The sequence below is a fragment of the Somniosus microcephalus genome, unplaced genomic scaffold (assembly GCF_052327205.1).
Source record: "Somniosus microcephalus isolate GS21.2 unplaced genomic scaffold, FLI_Smic_1.0 unresolved_chr1, whole genome shotgun sequence".
NCBI classification, from domain to species: Eukaryota; Metazoa; Chordata; class Chondrichthyes; order Squaliformes; family Somniosidae; genus Somniosus; species Somniosus microcephalus.
Window position 1 is genome coordinate 69,138,259 of NW_028225179.1, and position 19,263 is coordinate 69,157,521.

General features: G+C 45.5%; 1 protein-coding gene across 4 annotated transcripts in view; it reads left to right on the top strand.

The window, feature by feature from the left end:
• Window positions 1-19,263, top strand: part of LOC147095467 (active breakpoint cluster region-related protein-like) — a 334,266-nt gene that overhangs the window by 186,213 nt on the left and 128,790 nt on the right. For all 4 annotated transcript variants that reach the window (XM_085974613.1, XM_085974616.1, XM_085974612.1 and 1 more), the window contains exon 10: window positions 18,787-18,961. In XM_085974613.1, the coding sequence (XP_085830739.1) occupies window positions 18,787-18,961 (175 nt within the window). The remainder of the gene's footprint in view (window positions 1-18,786; window positions 18,962-19,263) is intronic.

A 19,263-nucleotide genomic window follows, 5' to 3' on the forward strand; every position in this document is an offset into this window, starting at 1 on the left:
AAGATTGAGGGATCAGAAGATTGAGGGATTGGAAGATTGACGGATTGGAAGATTGAGGGATTGGAAGATTGAGGAATTGGAAGATTGAGGGATCGGAAGATTGAGGGATTGGAAGATTGAGGGATTGGAAGATTGAGGGATTGGAAGATTGAGGGATCGGAAGATTGAGGGATTGGAAGATGGAGAGATTGGAAGATTGAGAGATTGGAAGATTGAGGGATTGGAAGATTGAGGGATTGGCAGATTGAAGGATCAGAAGATTGAGGGTCTGGAAGATTGAGGGATTGGAAGATTGAGGGATTGGAAGATTGAGGGATCAGAAGATTGAGGGTTTGGAAGATTGAGGGATTGGAAGATCGAGAGATTGCAAGATTGAGTGATTAGACGATTGAGGGAATGGAAGATTGAGGGATCGGAAGATTGAGGGATTGGAAGATTGAGTGATTGGAAGATTGAGGGAGGGAAGATTGAGGGATCGGAAGATTTAGGGATCGGAAGATTGAGGGATCGGAAGATTGAGTGATTGGAAGATTGAAGGATCGGAAGATTGAGGGATTGGAAGATTGCGGGATAGGAAGATTGAGAGATTGGAAGATTGAGGGATCGGAAGATTGAGGGTTGGAAGATTGAGGGATCGGAAGATTGAGGGATTGGAAGTTTGAGGGATTGGAAGATTGAAGGATCAGAAGATTGAGGGATTGGAAGATTGAGGGATCAGAAGATTGAGGGATTGGAAGTTTGAGGGATGGGAAGATCGAGGGATTGGAAGATTGAGGGATTGGAAGATTGAGGAATTGGAAGATTGAGGGATCGGAAGATTGAGGGATTGGAAGATTGAGGGTTTGGAAGATTGAGGGATTAGAAGATCGAGGGATTGGAAGATTGAGGGATTGGAAGATTGAGGGATTGGAAGATTGAAGGATCGGAAGATTGAGGGTTCAGAAGATTGAGGGATTGGATGATTGAGGGATTGGAAGATTGAGTGATTGGAAGATTGAGGGATTGGAAGATTGAGGGATTTGAAGATTGAGGAATTGGAAGATTGAAGGAACAGAAGATTGAGGGATTGGAAGATTGAGGGGTCGGAAGATTGAGGGATTGGAAGTTTGAGAGATTGGAAGATTGAAGGATCAGAAGATTGAGGGATTGGAAGATTGAGTGATCAGAAGATTGAGGAATTGGAAGATTGAGGGATCGGAAGATTGAGGGATTGGAAGATTGAGGGATTGGCAGATTGAGGGATTGGAAGGTTGAGGGATCGGAAGATTGAGGGATTGGAAGATTGAGAGATTGGAAGATTGAGTGATTGGAAGATTGAGGGATCGGAAGATTGAGGGATCGGAAGATTGAGGGATTGGAAGATTGAGGGATTGGAAGATTGAGGGATTGGAAGATTGAGGGATCGGAAGATTGAGGGATTGGAAGATGGAGAGATTGGAAGATTGAGGGATTGGAAGATTGAGGGATCAGAAGATTGAGGGATTGGAAGATTGAAGGATTGGAAGATTGAGGGATTGGATGATTGAAGGATCAGAAGATTGAGGGTCTGGAAGATTGAGGGATCGGAAGATTGAGGGATTGGAAGATCGAGGAATTGGAAGATTGAGGGATTGGAAGATTGAGGGATTGGAAGATTGAGGGATCGGAAGATTGAGGAATTGGAAGATTGAGGGATTGGAAGATTGAAGGATCAGAAGATTGAGGGATTGGAAGATTGAGGGATTGGAAGATTGAGGGATCGGAAGACTGAGAGATTGGAAGATTGAGGGATTGGAAGATTGAGGGATTGGAAGAGTGAGGGATCGGAAGATTGAGGGATTGGAAGATTGAAGGAACAGAAGATTGAGGGATTGGAAGATTGAGGGATCGGAAGATTGAGGGATTGGAAGTTTGAGAGATTGGAAGATTGTAGGATCAGAGGATTGAGGGATTGGAAGATTGAGGGATCAGAAGATTGAGGGATTGGAAGATTGAGGGATTGGAAGATTGAGGGATTGGAAGATTGAGGAATTGGAAGATTGAGGGATCGGAAGATTGAGGGAATGGAAGATTGAGGGATTGGAAGATTGAGGGATTGGAAGATTGAGGGATCAGAAGATTGAGGGATTGGAAGATGGAGAGATTGGAAGATTGAGAGATTGGAAGATTGAGGGATTGGAAGATTGAGGGATTGGCAGATTGAAGGATCAGAAGATTGAGGGTCTGGAAGATTGAGGGATTGGCAGATCGAGAGATTGCAAGATTGAGTGATTGGACGATTGAGGGAATGGAAGATTGAGGGATCGGAAGATTGAGGGGTTGGAAGATTGAAGGATTGGAAGATTGAGGGATTGGAAGATTGAGGGTTTGGAAGATTGAGGGATTGGAAGATTGAGGGATTGGAAGATTGAGGGATTGGAAGATTGAGGGATCAGAAGATTGAGCGTTTGGAAGATTGAGGGATTGGAAGATCGAGAGATTGCAAGATTGAGTGATTGGACGATTGAGGGAATGGAAGATTGAGGGATCGGAAGATTGAGGGATTGTAAGATTGAGGGATTGGAAGATTGATGGATTGGAAGATTGAGGGATTGGAAGATTGAGGGATCGGAAGATTTAGGGATCGGAAGATTGAGGGATCGGAAGATTGAGTGATTGGAAGATTGAAGGATCGGAAGATTGAGGGATTGGAAGATTGCGGGATCGGAAGATTGAGAGATTGGAAGATTGAGGGATCGGAAGATTGAAGGGTTGGAATATTGAGGGATCGGAAGATTGAGGGATTGGAAGTTTGAGGGATTGGAAGATTGAAGGATCAGAAGATTGAGGGATTGGAAGATTGAGGGATTGGAAAATTGAGGGATTGGAAGATTGAAGGATCGGAAGATTGAGGGTTCGGAAGATTGAGGGATTGGATGATTGAGGGATTGGAAGATTGAGGGATTTGAAGATTGAGGGATTGGATGATTGAAGGAGCAGAAGATTGAGGGATTGGAAGATTGAGGGGTCGGAAGATTGAGGGATTGGAAGATTGAGGGATTGGAAGATTGAGGGATTGGAAGATTGAGGGATTGGCAGATTGAGAGATTGGAAGATTGAGGCATTGGAAGATTGAGAGATTGGAAGATTGAGAGATTGGAAGATTGAGGGATTGGAAGTTTGAGGGATTGGAAGATTGAAGGATCAGAAGATTGAGGGTCTGGAAGATTGAGGGATCGGAAGATTGAGGGATTGGAAGATCGAGGGATTGGAAGATCGAGGGATTGGAAGATTGAGGGATTGGAAGGTTGAGGGATTGGAAGATTGAGGGATCAGAAGATTGAGGAATTGGAAGATTGAGGGATTGGAAGATTGAAGGATCAGAAGATTGAGGGATTGGAAGATTGAGGGATCAGAAGATTGAGGGATCGGAAGATTGAGGGATTGGAAGATTGAGGGATCGGAAGATTGAGAGATTGGAAGATTGAGGGATTGGAAGATTGAGGGATTGGAAGATTGAAGGATTGGAGGATTGAGAGATTGGAAGATTGAGGGATTGGAAGATTGAGGGATCAGAAGATTGATGGATTGGAAGTTTGAGGGATCGAAAGATTGAGGGATTAGAAAATTGAGGGATTGGAAGATTGAGGGAATGAAAATTGAGGGATTAGAAAATTGAGGGATTGGAAGATTGAAGGATCAGAAGATTGATGGATTGGAGGATTGAGGGATCGGAAGATTGAGGGATCGGAAGATTGAGGGATTGGAAAATTGAAGCATCAGAAGATCGAGGGATTGGAAGATTGAGGGATCGGAAGATTGAGGGATTGGAAGATTGAGGGATGGGAAGATTGAGGGATTGGAAGATTGAGGGATCGGAAGATTGAGGGATTGGAAGATTGAGGGATTGGAAGATTGAGGGATCAGAAGATTGATTGATTGGAAGTTTGAGGGATTGGAAGACTGAAGGATCAAAAGATTGACGGATTGGAAGATTGAGGGATTAGAAGATTGAAGGATTGGAAGATTGAAGAATCAGAAAATTGAGGGATTGGAAGATTGAGGGATTGGAGGATTAAGGGATTTGAAGATTGAGGGATTGGAACATTGAGGGATTGGAAGATTGAGGGATTGGAAGATTGAAGGATCAGAAGATTGAGGAATTGGAAGATTGAGGGATCGGAAGATTGAGGGATTGGAAGATTGTGGGATTGGAAGATTGAGGGATCGGAAGATTAAAGGATCAGAAAATTGAGGGATTGGAAGATTGAGGGATTGAAAGATTGAGGGATTGGATGATTGAGGGATTGGAAGATTGAGGGAATGGAAGTTTGAGGAATTGAAAGATTGAGGGATTGGAAGATTGAGGGATCGGAAGATTGAGGGGTTGGAAGATTGAGGGATTGGAATATTGAGGGATTGGAAGATTGAGGGATTGGAAGATTGAGGGATTAGAAAATTGAGGGATTGGAAGATTGAGGGATTGGAAGATTGAGGGATTAGAAAATTGAGGGATTGGAAGATTGAAGGATCAGAAGATTGATGGACTGGAAGATTGAGGGATCGGAAGATTGAGGGATTGGAAGATTGAGGTATCGGAAGATTGAGGGATCGGAAGATTGAGGGATTGGAAGATGGAGAGATTGGAAGATTGAAGGAGCAGAAGATTGAGGGATTGGAAGATTGAGGGGTCGGAAGATTGAGGGATTGGAAGTTTGAGAGATTGGAAGATTGAAGGATCAGAAGATTGAGGGATTGGAAGATTGAGTGATCAGAAGATTGAGGGATTGGAAGATTGAGGGATTGGAAGATTGAGGGATTGGAAGATTGAGGAATTGGAAGATTGAGGGATCGGAAGATTGAGGGATTGGAAGATTGAGGGATTGGCAGATTGAGGGATTGGAAGATTGAGGGATAGGTAGATTGAGGGATTGGAAGATTGAGAGATTGGAAGATTGAGAGATTGGAAGTTTGAGGGATCGGAAGATTGAGGGATCGGAAGATTGAGGGATTGGAAGATTGAGGGATTGGAAGATTGAGGGATTGGAAGATTGAAGGATCAGAAGATTGAGGGTCTGGAAGATTGAGGGATCGGAAGATTGAGGGATTGGAAGATCGAGGGATTGGAAGATTGAGGGATTGGAAGGTTGAGGGATTGGAAGATTGAGGGATCGGAAGATTGAGGAATTGGAAGATTGAGGGATTGGAAGATTGAAGGATCAGAAGATTGAGGGATCGGAAGATTGAGGGATCAGAAGATTGAGGGATCGGAAGATTGAGGGATTGGAAGATTGAGGGATCGGAAGATTGAGAGATTGGAACATTGAGGGATTGGAAGATTGAGGGATTGGAAGATTGAAGGATCGGAGGATTGAGAGATTGGAAGATTGAGGGATTGGAAGATTGAGGGATCAGAAGATTGATGGATTGGAAGTTTGAGGGATCGAAAGATTGAGGGATTAGAAAATTGAGGGATTGGAAGATTGAGGGAATGAAAATTGAGGGATTAGAAAATTGAGGGATTGGAAGATTGAAGGATCAGAAGATTGATGGATTGGAAGATTGAGGGATCGGAAGATTGAGGGATCGGAAGATTGAGGGATTGGAAAATTGAAGCATCAGAAGATCGAGGGATTGGAAGATTGAGGGATCGGAAGATTGAGGGATTGGAAGATTGAGGGATGGGAAGATTGAGGGATTGGAAGATTGAGGGATCGGACGATTGAGGGATTGGAAGATTGAGGGATTGGAAGATTGAGGGATCAGAAGATTGATTGATTGGAAGTTTGAGGGATCGGAAGATTGAGGGATTGGAAGATTGAAGGTTTGGAAGATTGAGGGATTGGAAAATTGAGGGATTGGAAGATTGAAGGATCAAAAGATTGACGGATTGGAAGATTGAGGGATTGGAAGATTGAGGGATTGGAAGATTGAAGAATCAGAAAATTGAGGGATTGGAAGATTGAGGGATTGGAGGATTAAGGGATTTGAAGATTGAGGGATTGGAAGATTGAGGGATTGGAAGATTGAAGGATCAGAAGATTGAGGAATTGGAAGATTGAGGGATCGGAAGATTGAGGGATTGGAAGATTGTGGGATTGGAAGATTGAGGGATCGGAAGATTAAAGGATCTGAAAATTGAGGGATTGGAAGATTGAGGGATTGAAAGATTGAGGGATTGGATGATTGAGGGGTTCGAAGATTGAGGGATTGGAATATTGAGGGATTGGAAGATTGAGGGATTGGAAGATTGAGGGATTAGAAAATTGAGGGATTGGAAGATTGAGGGATTGGAAGATTGAGGGATTAGAAAATTGAGGGATTGGAAGATTGAAGGATCAGAAGATTGATGGATTGGAAGATTGAGGGATCGGAAGATTGAGGGATTGGAAGATTGAGGTATCGGAAGATTGAGGGATCGTAAGATTGAGGGATTGGAAGATTGAAGCATCAGAAGATTGAGGGATTGGAAGATTGCGGGATCGGAAGATTGAGGGATTGGATAATTGAGGGTTTCGAAGAATGAGGGATTAGAAGATCGAGGGATTGGAAGATTGAGGGATTGGAAGATTGAAGGATTGGAAAATTAAGGGATTGGAAGATTGAGGGATCGGAAGATTGAGGGTTCGGAAGATTGAGGGATTTGAAGATTGAGGGATTGGAAGATTGAGGGATTGGAAGATTGAGGGATTTGAAAATTGAGGGATTGGAAGATTGAAGGAGCAGAAGATTGAGGGATTGGAAGATTGAGGGATCAGAAGTTTGAGGGATTGGAAGATTGAGGGATCAGAAGATTGAGGGATTGGAAGATTGAGGGATTGGAAGATTGAGGGATCGGAAGATTGAAGGATTGGAAGATTGAGGGATCAGAAGATTGAATGATTGGAAGATTGAAGGATCAGAAGTTTGAGGGATTGGAAGATTGAGGGGTTGGAAGATCGAGGGATTGGAAGATTGAGGGATTGGAAGATTGAGTAATTGGAAGATTGAGGGATCGGAAGATTGAGGGATTGGAAGATTGAGGGTTTGGAGGATTGAGGGATTAGAAGATCGAGGGATTGAAAGATTGAGGGATTGGAAGTTTGAGGGATTGGAAGATTGAAGGATCGGAAGATTGAGGGTTCTGAAGATTGAGGGATTGGAAGATTGAGGGATTGGAAGATTGAGTGATTGGAAGATTGAGGGATTGGAAGATTGAGGGATTTGAAGATTGAGGGATTGGAAGATTGAAGGAGCAGAAGATTGAGGGATTGGAAGATTGAGGGATCGGACGATTGAGGGATTGGAAGTTTGAGAGATTGTAAGATTGAAGGATCAGAAGATTGAAGGATTGGAAAATTGAGGGATTGGAAGATTGAGGGATTTGAAAATTGAGGGATTGGAAGATTGAAGGAGCAGAAGATTGAGGGATCGGAAGATTGAGGGATCGGAAGTTTGAGGGATCGGAAGATTGAGTGATTGGAAGATTGAAGGATCGGAAGATTGAGGGATTGGAAGATTGCGGGATCGGAAGATTGAGAGATTGGAAGATTGAGGGATCGGAAGATTGAGGGATTGGAAGATTGAGGGATCGGAAGATTGAGGGATTGGAAGTTTGAGGGATTGGAAGATTGAAGGATCAGAAGATTGAGGGATTGGAAGATTGAGGGATCAGAAGTTGGAGGGATTGGAAGATTGAGGGATTGGAAGATCGAGGGATTGGAAGAATGAGGGATTGGAAGATTGAGGAATTGGAAGATTGAGGGATCGGAAGATTGAGGGATTGGAAGATTGAGGGTTTGGAAGATTGAGGGATTAGAAGATCGAGGGATTGGAGGATTGAGGGATTGGAAGATTGAGGGATTGGAAGATTGAAGGATCGGAAGATTGAGGGTTCGGAAGATTGAGGGATTGGAAGACTGAGGGATTGCAAGATTGAGTGATTGGAAGATTGAGGGATTGGAAGATTGAGGGATTTGAAGATTGAGGGATTGGAAGATTGAAGGAGCAGAAGATTGAGGGATTGGAAGATTGATGGATCGGAAGATTGAGGGATTGGAAGTTTGAGAGATTGGAAGATTGAAGGATCAGAAGATTGAGGGATTGGAAGATTGAGGGATCAGAAGACTGAGGGATTGGAAGATTGAGGGATTGGAAGATTGAGGGATTGGAAGATTGAGGAATCGGAAGATTGAGGGATTGGAAGATTGAGGGATTGGAAGATTGAGGGATTGGAAGATTGAGGGATTGGAAGATTGAGGGATCGGAAGATTGAGGGATTGGAAGATGGAGAGATTGGAAGATTGAGGGATTGGAAGATTGAGGGATCAGAAGATTGAGGGATTGGAAGATTGAGGGATTGGAAGATTGAGGGATTGGATGATTGAAGGATCAGAAGATTGAGGGTCTGGAAGATTGAGGGATCGGAAGATTGAGGGATTGGAAGATCGAGGAATTGGAAGATTGAGGGATTGGAAGATTGAGGGATTGGAAGATTGAGGGAATGGAAGTTTGAGGAATTGAAAGATTGAGGGATTGGAAGATTGAGGGATCGGAAGATTGAGGGGTTCGAAGATTGAGGGATTGGAATATTGAGGGATTGGAAGATTGAGGGATTGGAAGATTGAGGGATTGGATGATTGAGGGATTGGAAGATTGAGGGAATGGAAGTTTGAGGAATTGAAAGATTGAGGGATTGGAAGATTGAGGGATCGGAAGATTGAGGGGTTCGAAGATTGAGGGATTGGAATATTGAGGGATTGGAAGATTGAGGGATTGGAAGATTGAGGGATTAGAAAATTGAGGGATTGGAAGATTGAGGGATTGGAAGATTGAGGGATTAGAAAATTGAGGGATTGGAAGATTGAAGGATCAGAAGATTGATGGATTGGAAGATTGAGGGATCGGAAGATTGAGGGATTGGAAGATTGAGGTATCGGAAGATTGAGGGATCGGAAGGTTGAGGGATTGGAAGATTGAAGCATCAGAAGATTGAGGGATTGGAAGATTGCGGGATCGGAAGATTGAGGGATTGGATAATTGAGGGTTTTGAAGAATGAGGGGTTAGAAGATCGAGGGATTGGAAGATTGAGGGATTGGAAGATTGAAGGATTGGAAAATTAAGGGATTGGAAGATTGAGGGATCGGAAGATTGAGGGTTCGGAAGATTGAGGGATTTGAAGATTGAGGGATTGGAAGATTGAGGGATTGGAAGATTGAGGGATTTGTAAATTGAGGGATTGGAAGATTGAAGGAGCAGAAGATTGAGGGATTGGAAGATTGAGGGATCAGAAGTTTGAGGGATTGGAAGATTGAGGGATCAGAAGATTGAGGGATTGCAAGATTGAGGGATTGGAAGATTGAGGGATCGGAAGATTGAAGGATTGGAAGATTGAGGGATCAGAAGATTGAGTGATTGGAAGATTGAAGGATCGGAAGATTGAGGGATTGAAAGATTGCGGGATCGGAAGATTGAGAGATTGGAAGATTGAGGGATCGGAAGATTGAGGGATTGGAAGATTGAGGGATCGGAAGATTGAGGGATTGGAAGTTTGAGGGATTGGAAGATTGAAGGATCAGCAGATTGAGGGATTGGAAGTTTGAGGGATCAGAAGTTTGAGGGATTGGAAGATTGAGGGGTTGGAAGATCGAGGGATTGGAAGATTGAGGGATTGGAAGATTGAGTAATTGGAAGATTGAGGGATCGGAAGATTGAGGGATTGGAAGATTGAGGGTTTGGAGGATTGAGGGATTAGAAGATCGAGGGATTGAAAGATTGAGGGATTGGAAGATTGAGGGATTGGAAGATTGAAGGATCGGAAGATTGAGGGTTCTGAAGATTGAGGGATTGGAAGATTGAGGGATTTGAAGATTGAGGGATTGGAAGATTGAAGGAGCAGAAGATTGAGGGATTGAAAGATTGAGGGATCGGACGATTGAGGGATTGGAAGTTTGAGAGCTTGGAAGATTGAAGGATCAGAAGATTGAAGGATTGGAAAATTGAGGGATTGGAAGATTGAGGGATTTGAAAATTGAGGGATTGGAAGATTGAAGGAGCAGAAGATTGAGGGATCGGAAGATTGAGGGATCGGAAGTTTGAGGGATCGGAAGATTGAGTGATTGGAAGATTGAAGGATCGGAAGATTGAGGGATTGGAAGATTGCGGGATCGGAAGATTGAGAGATTGGAAGATTGAGGGATCGGAAGATTGAGGGATTGGAAGATTGAGGGATCGGAAGATTGAGGGATTGGAAGTTTGAGGGATTGGAAGATTGAAGGATCAGAAGATTGAGGGATTGGAAGATTGAGGGATCAGAAGTTGGAGGGATTGGAAGATTGAGGGATTGGAAGATCGAGGGATTGGAAGAATGAGGGATTGGAAGATTGAGGAATTGGAAGATTGAGGGATCGGAAGATTGAGGGATTGGAAGATTGAGGGTTTGGAAGATTGAGGGATTAGAAGATCGAGGGATTGGAGGATTGAGGGATTGGAAGATTGAGGGATTGGAAGATTGAAGGATCGGAAGATTGAGGGTTCGGAAGATTGAGGGATTGGAAGACTGAGGGATTGGAAGATTGAGTGATTGGAAGATTGAGGGATTGGAAGATTGAGGGATTTGAAGATTGAGGGATTGGAAGATTGAAGGAGCAGAAGATTGAGGGATTGGAAGATTGAGGGATCGGAAGATTGAGGGATTGGAAGTTTGAGAGATTGGAAGATTGAAGGATCAGAAGATTGAGGGATTGGAAGATTGAGGGATCAGAAGATTGAGGGATTGGAAGATTGAGGGATTGGAAGATTGAGGGATTGGAAGATTGAGGAATTGGAAGATTGAGGGATCGGAAGATTGAGGGATTGGAAGATTGAGGGATTGGAAGATTGAGGGATTGGAAGATTGAGGGATCGGAAGATTGAGGGATTGGAAGATGGAGGGATTGGAAGATTGAGGGATTGGAAGATTGAGGGATCGGAAGATTGAGGGATTGGAAGATTGAGGGATTGGAAGATTGAGGGATTGGATGATTGAAGGATCAGAAGATTGAGGGTCTGGAAGATTGAGGGATCGGAAGATTGAGGGATTGGAAGATCGAGGAATTGGAAGATTGAGGGATTGGAAGATTGAGGGATTGGAAGATTGAGGGATCGGAAGATTGAGGAATTGGAAGATTGAGGGATTGGAAGATTGAAGGATCAGAAGATTGAGGGATTGGAAGATTGAGGGATTGGAAGATTGAGGGATCGGAAGATTGAGAGATTGGACGATTGAGGGATTGGATGATTGAGGGATTGGAAGAGTGAGGGATCGGAAGATTGAGGGATTGGAAGATTGAAGGAACAGAAGATTGAGGGATTGGAAGATTGAGGGATCGGAAGATTGAGGGATTGGAAGTTTGAGAGATTGGAAGATTGTAGGATCAGAAGATTGAGGGATTGGAAGATTGAGGGATCAGAAGATTGAGGGATTGGAAGATTGAGGGATTGGAAGATTGAGGGATTGGAAGATTGATGAATTGGAAGATTGAGGGATCGGAAGATTGAGGGATTGGAAGATTGAGGGATTGGAAGATTGAGGGATTGGAAGATTGAGGGATCGGAAGATTGAGGGATTGGAAGATGGAGAGATTGGAAGATTGAGAGATTGGAAGATTGAGGGATTGGAAGATTGAGGGATTGGAAGATTGAGGGATTGGAAGATTGAGGGATTGGAAGATTGAGGGATCGGAAGATTTAGGGATCGGAAGATTGAGGGATCGGAAGATTGAGTGATTGGAAGATTGAAGGATCGGAAGATTGAGGGATTGGAAGATTGCGGGATCGGAAGATTGAGAGTTTGGAAGATTGAGGGATCGGAAGATTGAGGGATTGGAAGATTGAGGGATCGGAAGATTGAGGGATTGGAAGTTTGAGGGATTGGAAGATTGAAGGATCAGAAGATTGAGGGATTGGAAGATTGAGGGATCAGAAGATTGAGGGATTGGAAGATTGAGGGATGGGAAGATCGAGGGATTGGAAGATTGAGGGATTGGAAGATTGAGGAATTGGAAGATTGAGGGATCGGAAGATTGAGGGATTGGAAGATTGAGGGTTTGGAAGATTGAGGGATTAGAAGATCGAGGGATTGGAAGATTGAGGGATTGGAAGATTGAGGGATTGGAAGATTGAAGGATCGGAAGATTGAGGGTTCGGAAGATTGAGGGATTGGATGATTGAGGGATTGGAAGATTGAGTGATTGGAAGATTGAGGGATTGGAAGATTGAGGGATTTGAAGATTGAGGGATTGGAAGATTGAAGGAGCAGAAGATTGAGGGATTGGAAGATTGAGGGGTCGGAAGATTGAGGGATTGGAAGTTTGAGAGATTGGAAGTTTGAAGGATCAGAAGATTGAGGGATTGGAAGATTGAGTGATCAGAAGATTGAGGGATTGGAAGATTGAGGGATTGGAAGATTGAGGGATTGGAAGATTGAGGAATTGGAAGATTGAGGGATCGGAAGATTGAGGGATTGGAAGATTGAGGGATTGGAAGATTGAGGGATTGGAAGATTGAGGGATCGGAAGATTGAGGGATTGGAAGATTGAGAGATTGGAAGATTGAGAGATTGGAAGATTGAGGGATCGGAAGATTGAGGGATCGGAAGATTGAGGGATTGGAAGATTGAGGGATTGGAAGATTGAGGGATTGGAAGATTGAGGGATCGGAAGATTGAGGGATTGGAAGATTGAGGGATTGGAATTTTGAGGGATTGGAAGATTGAGGGATTGGTAGATTGAGGGATTGGAAGATTGAGGGATTGGAAAATTGAGGGACCGGACGATTGAGGGCTGGAGGAGTGAGGGATTGGAGGATTAAGGGATTTGTAGATTGAGGGGTTGGAAGATTGAGGGATTGGAGGATTCTAGAATTGGAAGTTTGAGGGATTGGAAGATTGAGGGATTGGAGGATTCTAGAATTGGAAGTTTGAGGGATTGGAAGATTGAGGGATTGGAGGATTCTAGAATTGGAAGTTTGAGGGATTGGAAGATTGAGGGATTGGAAGATTGAAGGATCAGAAGACTGAGGAATTGGAAGATTGAGGGATCGGAAGATTGCGGGATGGAGGTTTGAGGGATCGGAAGATTGAAGGATTGGAGGATTGAGGGATTGCAGGACAGAGGGATAGGAAGATTGAGGGATTGGAGATCTGAGGGATTGGAAGATTGAGGGATTGGAAGATTGAGGGATTGGAAGTTTGAGGGATTGGAAGATTGAGGGATTGGATGATTGAGGGGTCAGAAGATTGAGGGATTGGAAAATTGATGGATTGGAGGAATGAGGGATTGGAAGATTGAAGGATCAGAAGATTGAGGGATTGGAATATTGAGGGTTTGGAAAATTGAGGAATTGGTAGATTGAGGGATTGGAAGATTGAAGGATCAGAAAATTGAGGGATTGGAAGATTGAGGGATTGGAGGATTAATGGATTTGAAGATTGAAGGATCAGAAGATTGAGGGATTGGAAGATTGAGGGATCGGAAGATTGAGGGATTGGAAGATTGAGGGATTGGAAAATTGAGGGATTGGAAGATTGAAGGATCAGAAAATTGAGGGATTGGAAGATTGAGGGATTGAAAGATTGATGGATTGGAAGATTGAGGGATTGGAAGATTGAGGGATTGGAAGATTGAGGGATCGGAAGATTGAGCGATTGGAAGATTGAGGGATTGGAAGATTGAGGGTTTGGAAGATTGAGGGATCGGAGGATTTCATAGGATATACCACACGGACTGCAGCGGTTCAAGAAGGCGACTCGCCAACACCTTCTCAAGGGCAATTAGGGACGTGCAATAAATGCCGGCCTTGCCAGCGATGCCTGCTTCACATAAGCGAATATAAAAATATACAGCACCGAAACAGGCCATTCGGCCCAACCAGTCCATGCCGGCATGTATACTCCACTCAATCCTCCTCCCGTCTTTCCTCATCTAACTCTATCAGCGTAACCCTCTCTTCCCTTCTCCCTCATATGCTTGTCCAGCCTCCCCTTAAATGCGACTATACTATTCGCTTCAACCACTCCCTGTGGTAGCAAGTTCCACATTCTCACCACTCTCTGGGTAGCCTGCTCCTATCTTCTATGTTTCTATGGGGACAGGGTACTGAATTTGGACGATTAGCCATGATCGAATTGGATGGCGGAGCAGGCTCAAGGGGCCGAATGGCCTCCTCCTGCTCCTATCTTCTATGTTTCTATGTTAAAGAAGTTTCTCCTGAATTCCCTATTGGATTTCTTGGTGACCATCTTATATTGACGGCCTCTAGTTATGCTCTTCCCCACAAGTGGAAACACTCTCTCTCTATCCACTCAAAACCTTTCAGAATTTTAAAGCCCTCTATTCGGTCACCCCCTAGTCTTCTTTTTTCATGAGAAAAGAGACCCAGCCTGTTCATCCTTTCCTGATATTTATACCCTCACATTTCTGGTATCATTGTAAATTATCCTTGTCAATCTTCTCTGCACCCTCTCCAGTGCCTCTATATCCTTTTTAATAATATGGCGACCAGAACTGTACACAGTACTCCAAGTGTGGTCTAACCAAGTTTCGATACAGGTTTAGCATAACCTCTCCACTTTTCAATTCTATCCCTCTAGAAATAAACCCTAGTGCTTGGTTTGCTTTTGTATGACCTTGTTAACCTGCATCACTACTTTTAGTGATTTGTTTATTTGTACTCCCAGATTTAAGGTGATTGGCAAAAAAAACAAAGGCGACGTAAGAAAAAACTTTTTTACACAGCGAGTGGATTGGATCTGGAATGCACTTCCTGAAAGGGTGGTGGAGGCGGACTCAATCTGGAGTATTGCATCCAGTTCTGGTCACCACACTTTAGGAAGGATGTGAAGGCCCTTGAGAGGGTGCAGAGGAGATTTACCAGAATGGTTCCGGGGATGGGGGATCTTAGCTACAAGGACAGGTTGGAGAAGCTGGACTTTTTTTCATTAGAGCAAAGGAGGTTGCGGGGTGATTTGATCGAGGTGTACAAGATTATGACGGGTTTGGATAGACTAGACGGGGAAATGCTGTTCCCACTAGTTGATGGTACAAGGACTAGGGGACACAGATTTAAGGTTTTGGGCAAGAGATACAGGGGGGGATGTGAGGAAAAACTTTTTTACGCGGCGAGTGGTGAGGACCTGGAACTCGCTGCCGACGGAAGTGGTGGAAGCGGAGACACTCAATGTTTTCAAGGGGAGACTGGATAGGTGTTTGAGGGAAATAAACTTGCAGGGCTACGGGGATAGAGCGGGGGAATGGGACTGACTGGATTGCTCTTCAGAGAGCCGGCACGGATTCGATGGGCCGAATGGACTCCTTCCGTGCTGTAAACACTCTATGATTCTATGATCTCTTTGCTCCTCTACCCCATTTAGATTCTTATTTTCTAAGTAATATGTGACCTCCCTATTTTTATTAACAAAACATAATACTGTACCTCACATTTATCTGTGTTGAACTTCATTTGCCAATTATATGCCTATTCTGCAAGTTTATTAATGTCTTAGATTGAGGGATTGGGAAAGTTTTGATCTTCACGCAGTGAGGGTGGAGGGCTGGGGGGAGCGAGCGTGTGTAGGACGAGGAGTTTGGGGCTTAAGAGAAATGAGAGAGGAGAGATCAGTGGGGCACTCAGCAATGTAGGAAATAGAGAGAGACAGAGAGAGAGCAAGAGACAGAGATAGAGAGGGACAGAGAGAGAGAGAGGGACAGAGAGAGAGAGAGACAGAGTGAGAGAGAGAGAGAGAGAGGGACTGAGAGAAAGAGAGAGAGAGAGAGAGAGAGGGACAGAGAAACAGCGAGTGGAGAGACAGAGGAGGGAGAGGGAGGGAGCGAGAGAGAGGGGTGGGAGAGACGGAGAGAGACTGAGAGACGGAGAGAGTGAGAGTGAGAGAGTGAGAGATTGTCACAGGCTGGAAATGAGAGAAATTATCCAACCAACGAGAAGTTTATTGGATCTTGTCTGTTTGTCCTTTGAGGGATAAGCTTTTCAAACTTGACGTCATTGGTGCTTTTGGGGCCAGACTGCAACCTGGTGGGAGAGATATTGGGGGAAATTTTAACCTAACTCTGCCGGGTGCAAAACAGGCGGGATCGGGGACCCCATTTTCACATTTTAATCTTCAAATAAAATCGGAGGGCGGGGGGGCAGCGAAAATGAGACCTCGACCCCCAAAATCCACAACAACTCTGTCCGACAGGGTCAGGGGGGCGTACGTGTGGCCGGGGCGGCGATATTCAAAGGGCAGGTGTCGGGCGGCCATTTTATTTTGGGGCCGCCTGCCAGCACCTGCCCCCTCTGACCTCCTCCCCTTGGGCTGCCGGCCGTGATCGGTCAGCCCGGCACTCCTCTTGAGTGCCGGGCTCTTTTCCCGGCACCCCGTTTTAATCAGGGGAGGGAGTCCTGCAGTACTGCGACGCTACATGCTGATGCACTGTTGCACGTAGCACCACGATATTCAATGGGAGCGCCCCAAGACAGAGGGGGAGCGCTTCCAGTCACGCCCCGCCTCCTGCTTGGCCCTCTACCATTCAATTTCGGGTGCGGGAGCGCTAACTTGTCCGGGTCTCTAAAGGTAGCGGCCCGGCGAAGTTATCGCCCCTAAGGGGGCGCGAGCAAATTTCACCTCCAAAGCACCTTTAACATAGTAAAACGATTCTGAGGGGGATTGAGAGGGTAGGTGCTGAGCGGTTGTCTCCCCCTGGCTGGAGTGTCTAGAACTAGGGGGCTTAGTCTTAGGATAAGGGGTCGGCCATTTAAAACTGAGAGGAGGAGGAATTTCTTCACTCAGAGGGTTGTGAATCTTTGGAATTCTCTGCCCCAGAGGGCTGTGAATGCTGAGTTCTTGAGTATATTCAAGGCTGAGATCGATAGATTTTTGGACTCTAGGGGAATCAAGGGATATGGAGGCCAGCAGGAAAGTAATAATAATAATAATAGTTCAACTTTATTGTCATTGTACAATGCACAAGTACATGAACAACGAAATGTGATCTTGCAAGCTCCCATGAGTCCAGTACAAATAACATTAACATTAAACGTAAATAGCACCGTCCTGGGAGAAGCAAAGCCGCTGCGTCTGTGCGCGCCGCCATTCCATTTCCACCATTCCTCCTGTCCGACAATCTTCAGCCCAACACCCGGGCCTGCTCACCAGCCGCCCCTCCCGGGGCTCCTTCCGTGACCTTCTCACCAACCGCCCCTCCTCGGGGCTCCTTCCGTGACCTTCTGCACCTGGTCTTCCCTGAGGGTCACCCCTCCAGGTACTAACCAGGCCTGGCTCTGCTTAGCTTCCAAGCCTTGCCAGTGACCCTGTCCCTAGTCCCAGGAACAGTGGAGTTGAGGTCGATGATCAGCCATGATCTCATGGAATGGCGGAGCAGGCTCGAGGGGCCGAGTGGCCTACTCCTGCTCCTATTTCTTATGTTCAAATGTTTTTATGTCCTAAGGCCCTGCACAGGAATATTATAAGAAATTTTTTTTGACACCGAGCCTCAAACGGAGAAATTAGGGCAGGTGACCAAAAGCTTGGTCAAAGACCTAGGTTTTAAGGAGCATCTTCAAGGAGGAGCGACAGGTAGAGAGGTGGGAGCGGTTTAGGGAGGGAATTCCAGAGCTTAGGGTCCAGGCAACAGAAGGCACGGCCACCAAAGGTTGAACCATTATAATCAGGGATGCTCAAGAGGGCAGAATTAGAGGAGTGCAGATATCTTGGGTGGCGGGAGGTTGTGGGGCTGAAGGAGATTACAGAGATAGGGAGGGGCGAGGCCATGGCGTGATTTGAAAACAAGGATGAGAATTCTGAAATCGAGGCGCTGCTTAACCGGGAGCCAATGTAGGTCAGCGAGCACAGGGGGCGATGGGCGAGCGGGACTTAGTGCGAGTTAGGACACGGGCAGCCGAGTTTTGGATGACCTCAAGTTTACATAGGGTGGAGTGTGGGAGGCCAGCCAGGAGTGCGTTGGAATAGTCAAGTCTCGAGGTAACAAAGGCATGGATGAGGGTTTCAGCAGCGGATGAGCTGAGGCAAGGGCGGAGACGGGCGATGTTACGGAGGGGGAAATTGGCCGGCAAACATTCAGCTGAAGCCTTTGATAGAGAACTGGACCAATTTGTCATGGGGAGTCACGTTTTAGGGAGGGAACGAGAGATCAGTTTAGATTGTTGCAGAGCAGAAGGGGCACTGGGCTATGGTGTGCCCTTAATCACTCAGAGAAACATAGAGAAATAGGAGCAGGAGTAGACCATTTGGCCCTTCGAGCCTGCTCCGCCATTCAATATGATCATGGCTGATCCTCTATCTCAATACCATATTCCCGCTCTCTCCCCATACCCATTGATGCCTTTTGTGTCTAGAAATCTATCTATCTCCTTCTTAAATATATTCAGTGACTTGGCCTCCACAGCCTTCTGTGGTAGAGAATTCCACAGGTTCACCACCCTCTGAGTGAAGAAATTTCCCCTCATTTCAGTCCTAAATGTCCTACCCCGTATCCTGAGACTGTGACTCCTCGTTCTAGACCCCACCAGCCAGGGGAAACATCCTCCCTGCATCCAGTCTGTCTAGCCCTGTCAGAATTTTATACGTTTCAATGAGATCCCCTCTCATTCTTCTAAACTCTAGTGAATACAGGCCGAGTCGACCCAATCTCTCCTCGTATGACAGTCCTGCCATCCAGGCTTTGCTTGTTAGAGAGTAATTTCGAGAACAATCCAGTCGGAACATGGAACTGCTCTCTGGAGCTCCCGCTGCGCTCAATGGGAGTACATCACATGTGAAAAGGGAGTCTATTTTCTTTTCTGGTGCTTCGCAGGAGACAGCCCCAGTACAAGTGCGATTGGTACATCCCATTGGAAGACCTCACTTTTCAAAGCCAAAGTGAGATCAACCTGATGGCACCTGGAAGGCTTCAGACCGTGGCCCAGAAGGAAATTGAGAAGAACAAGGGCAGACTGATGGAGACCAAGATTGAGATCTACATCGAGAAGGTAAGAGACTGGGGGAGGGAGGGAGAGACTGAGGGAGGGAGGGAGCCGGAGACAGAGGGAGAGAGGGAGGGCGAGGGTCGGAGACAGAGGGAGGGAGAGGGAGGGAGGCCAAGGGTTGGAGACAGAGGGAGGGAGGCCGAGGGTTGGAGACAGAGGGAGGGAGAGGGAGAGGGCCGGAGACAGAGTGAGAGAGTGAGTGAGGGAGGAGAAGGTCGGAGACAGGGAGGGAGAGGGAATTAGGGAGAGTGCTGGAGACAGAGGGAGGGAGAGGGAAGGAGGGTCAGAGAGAGAGGGAGGGCTAA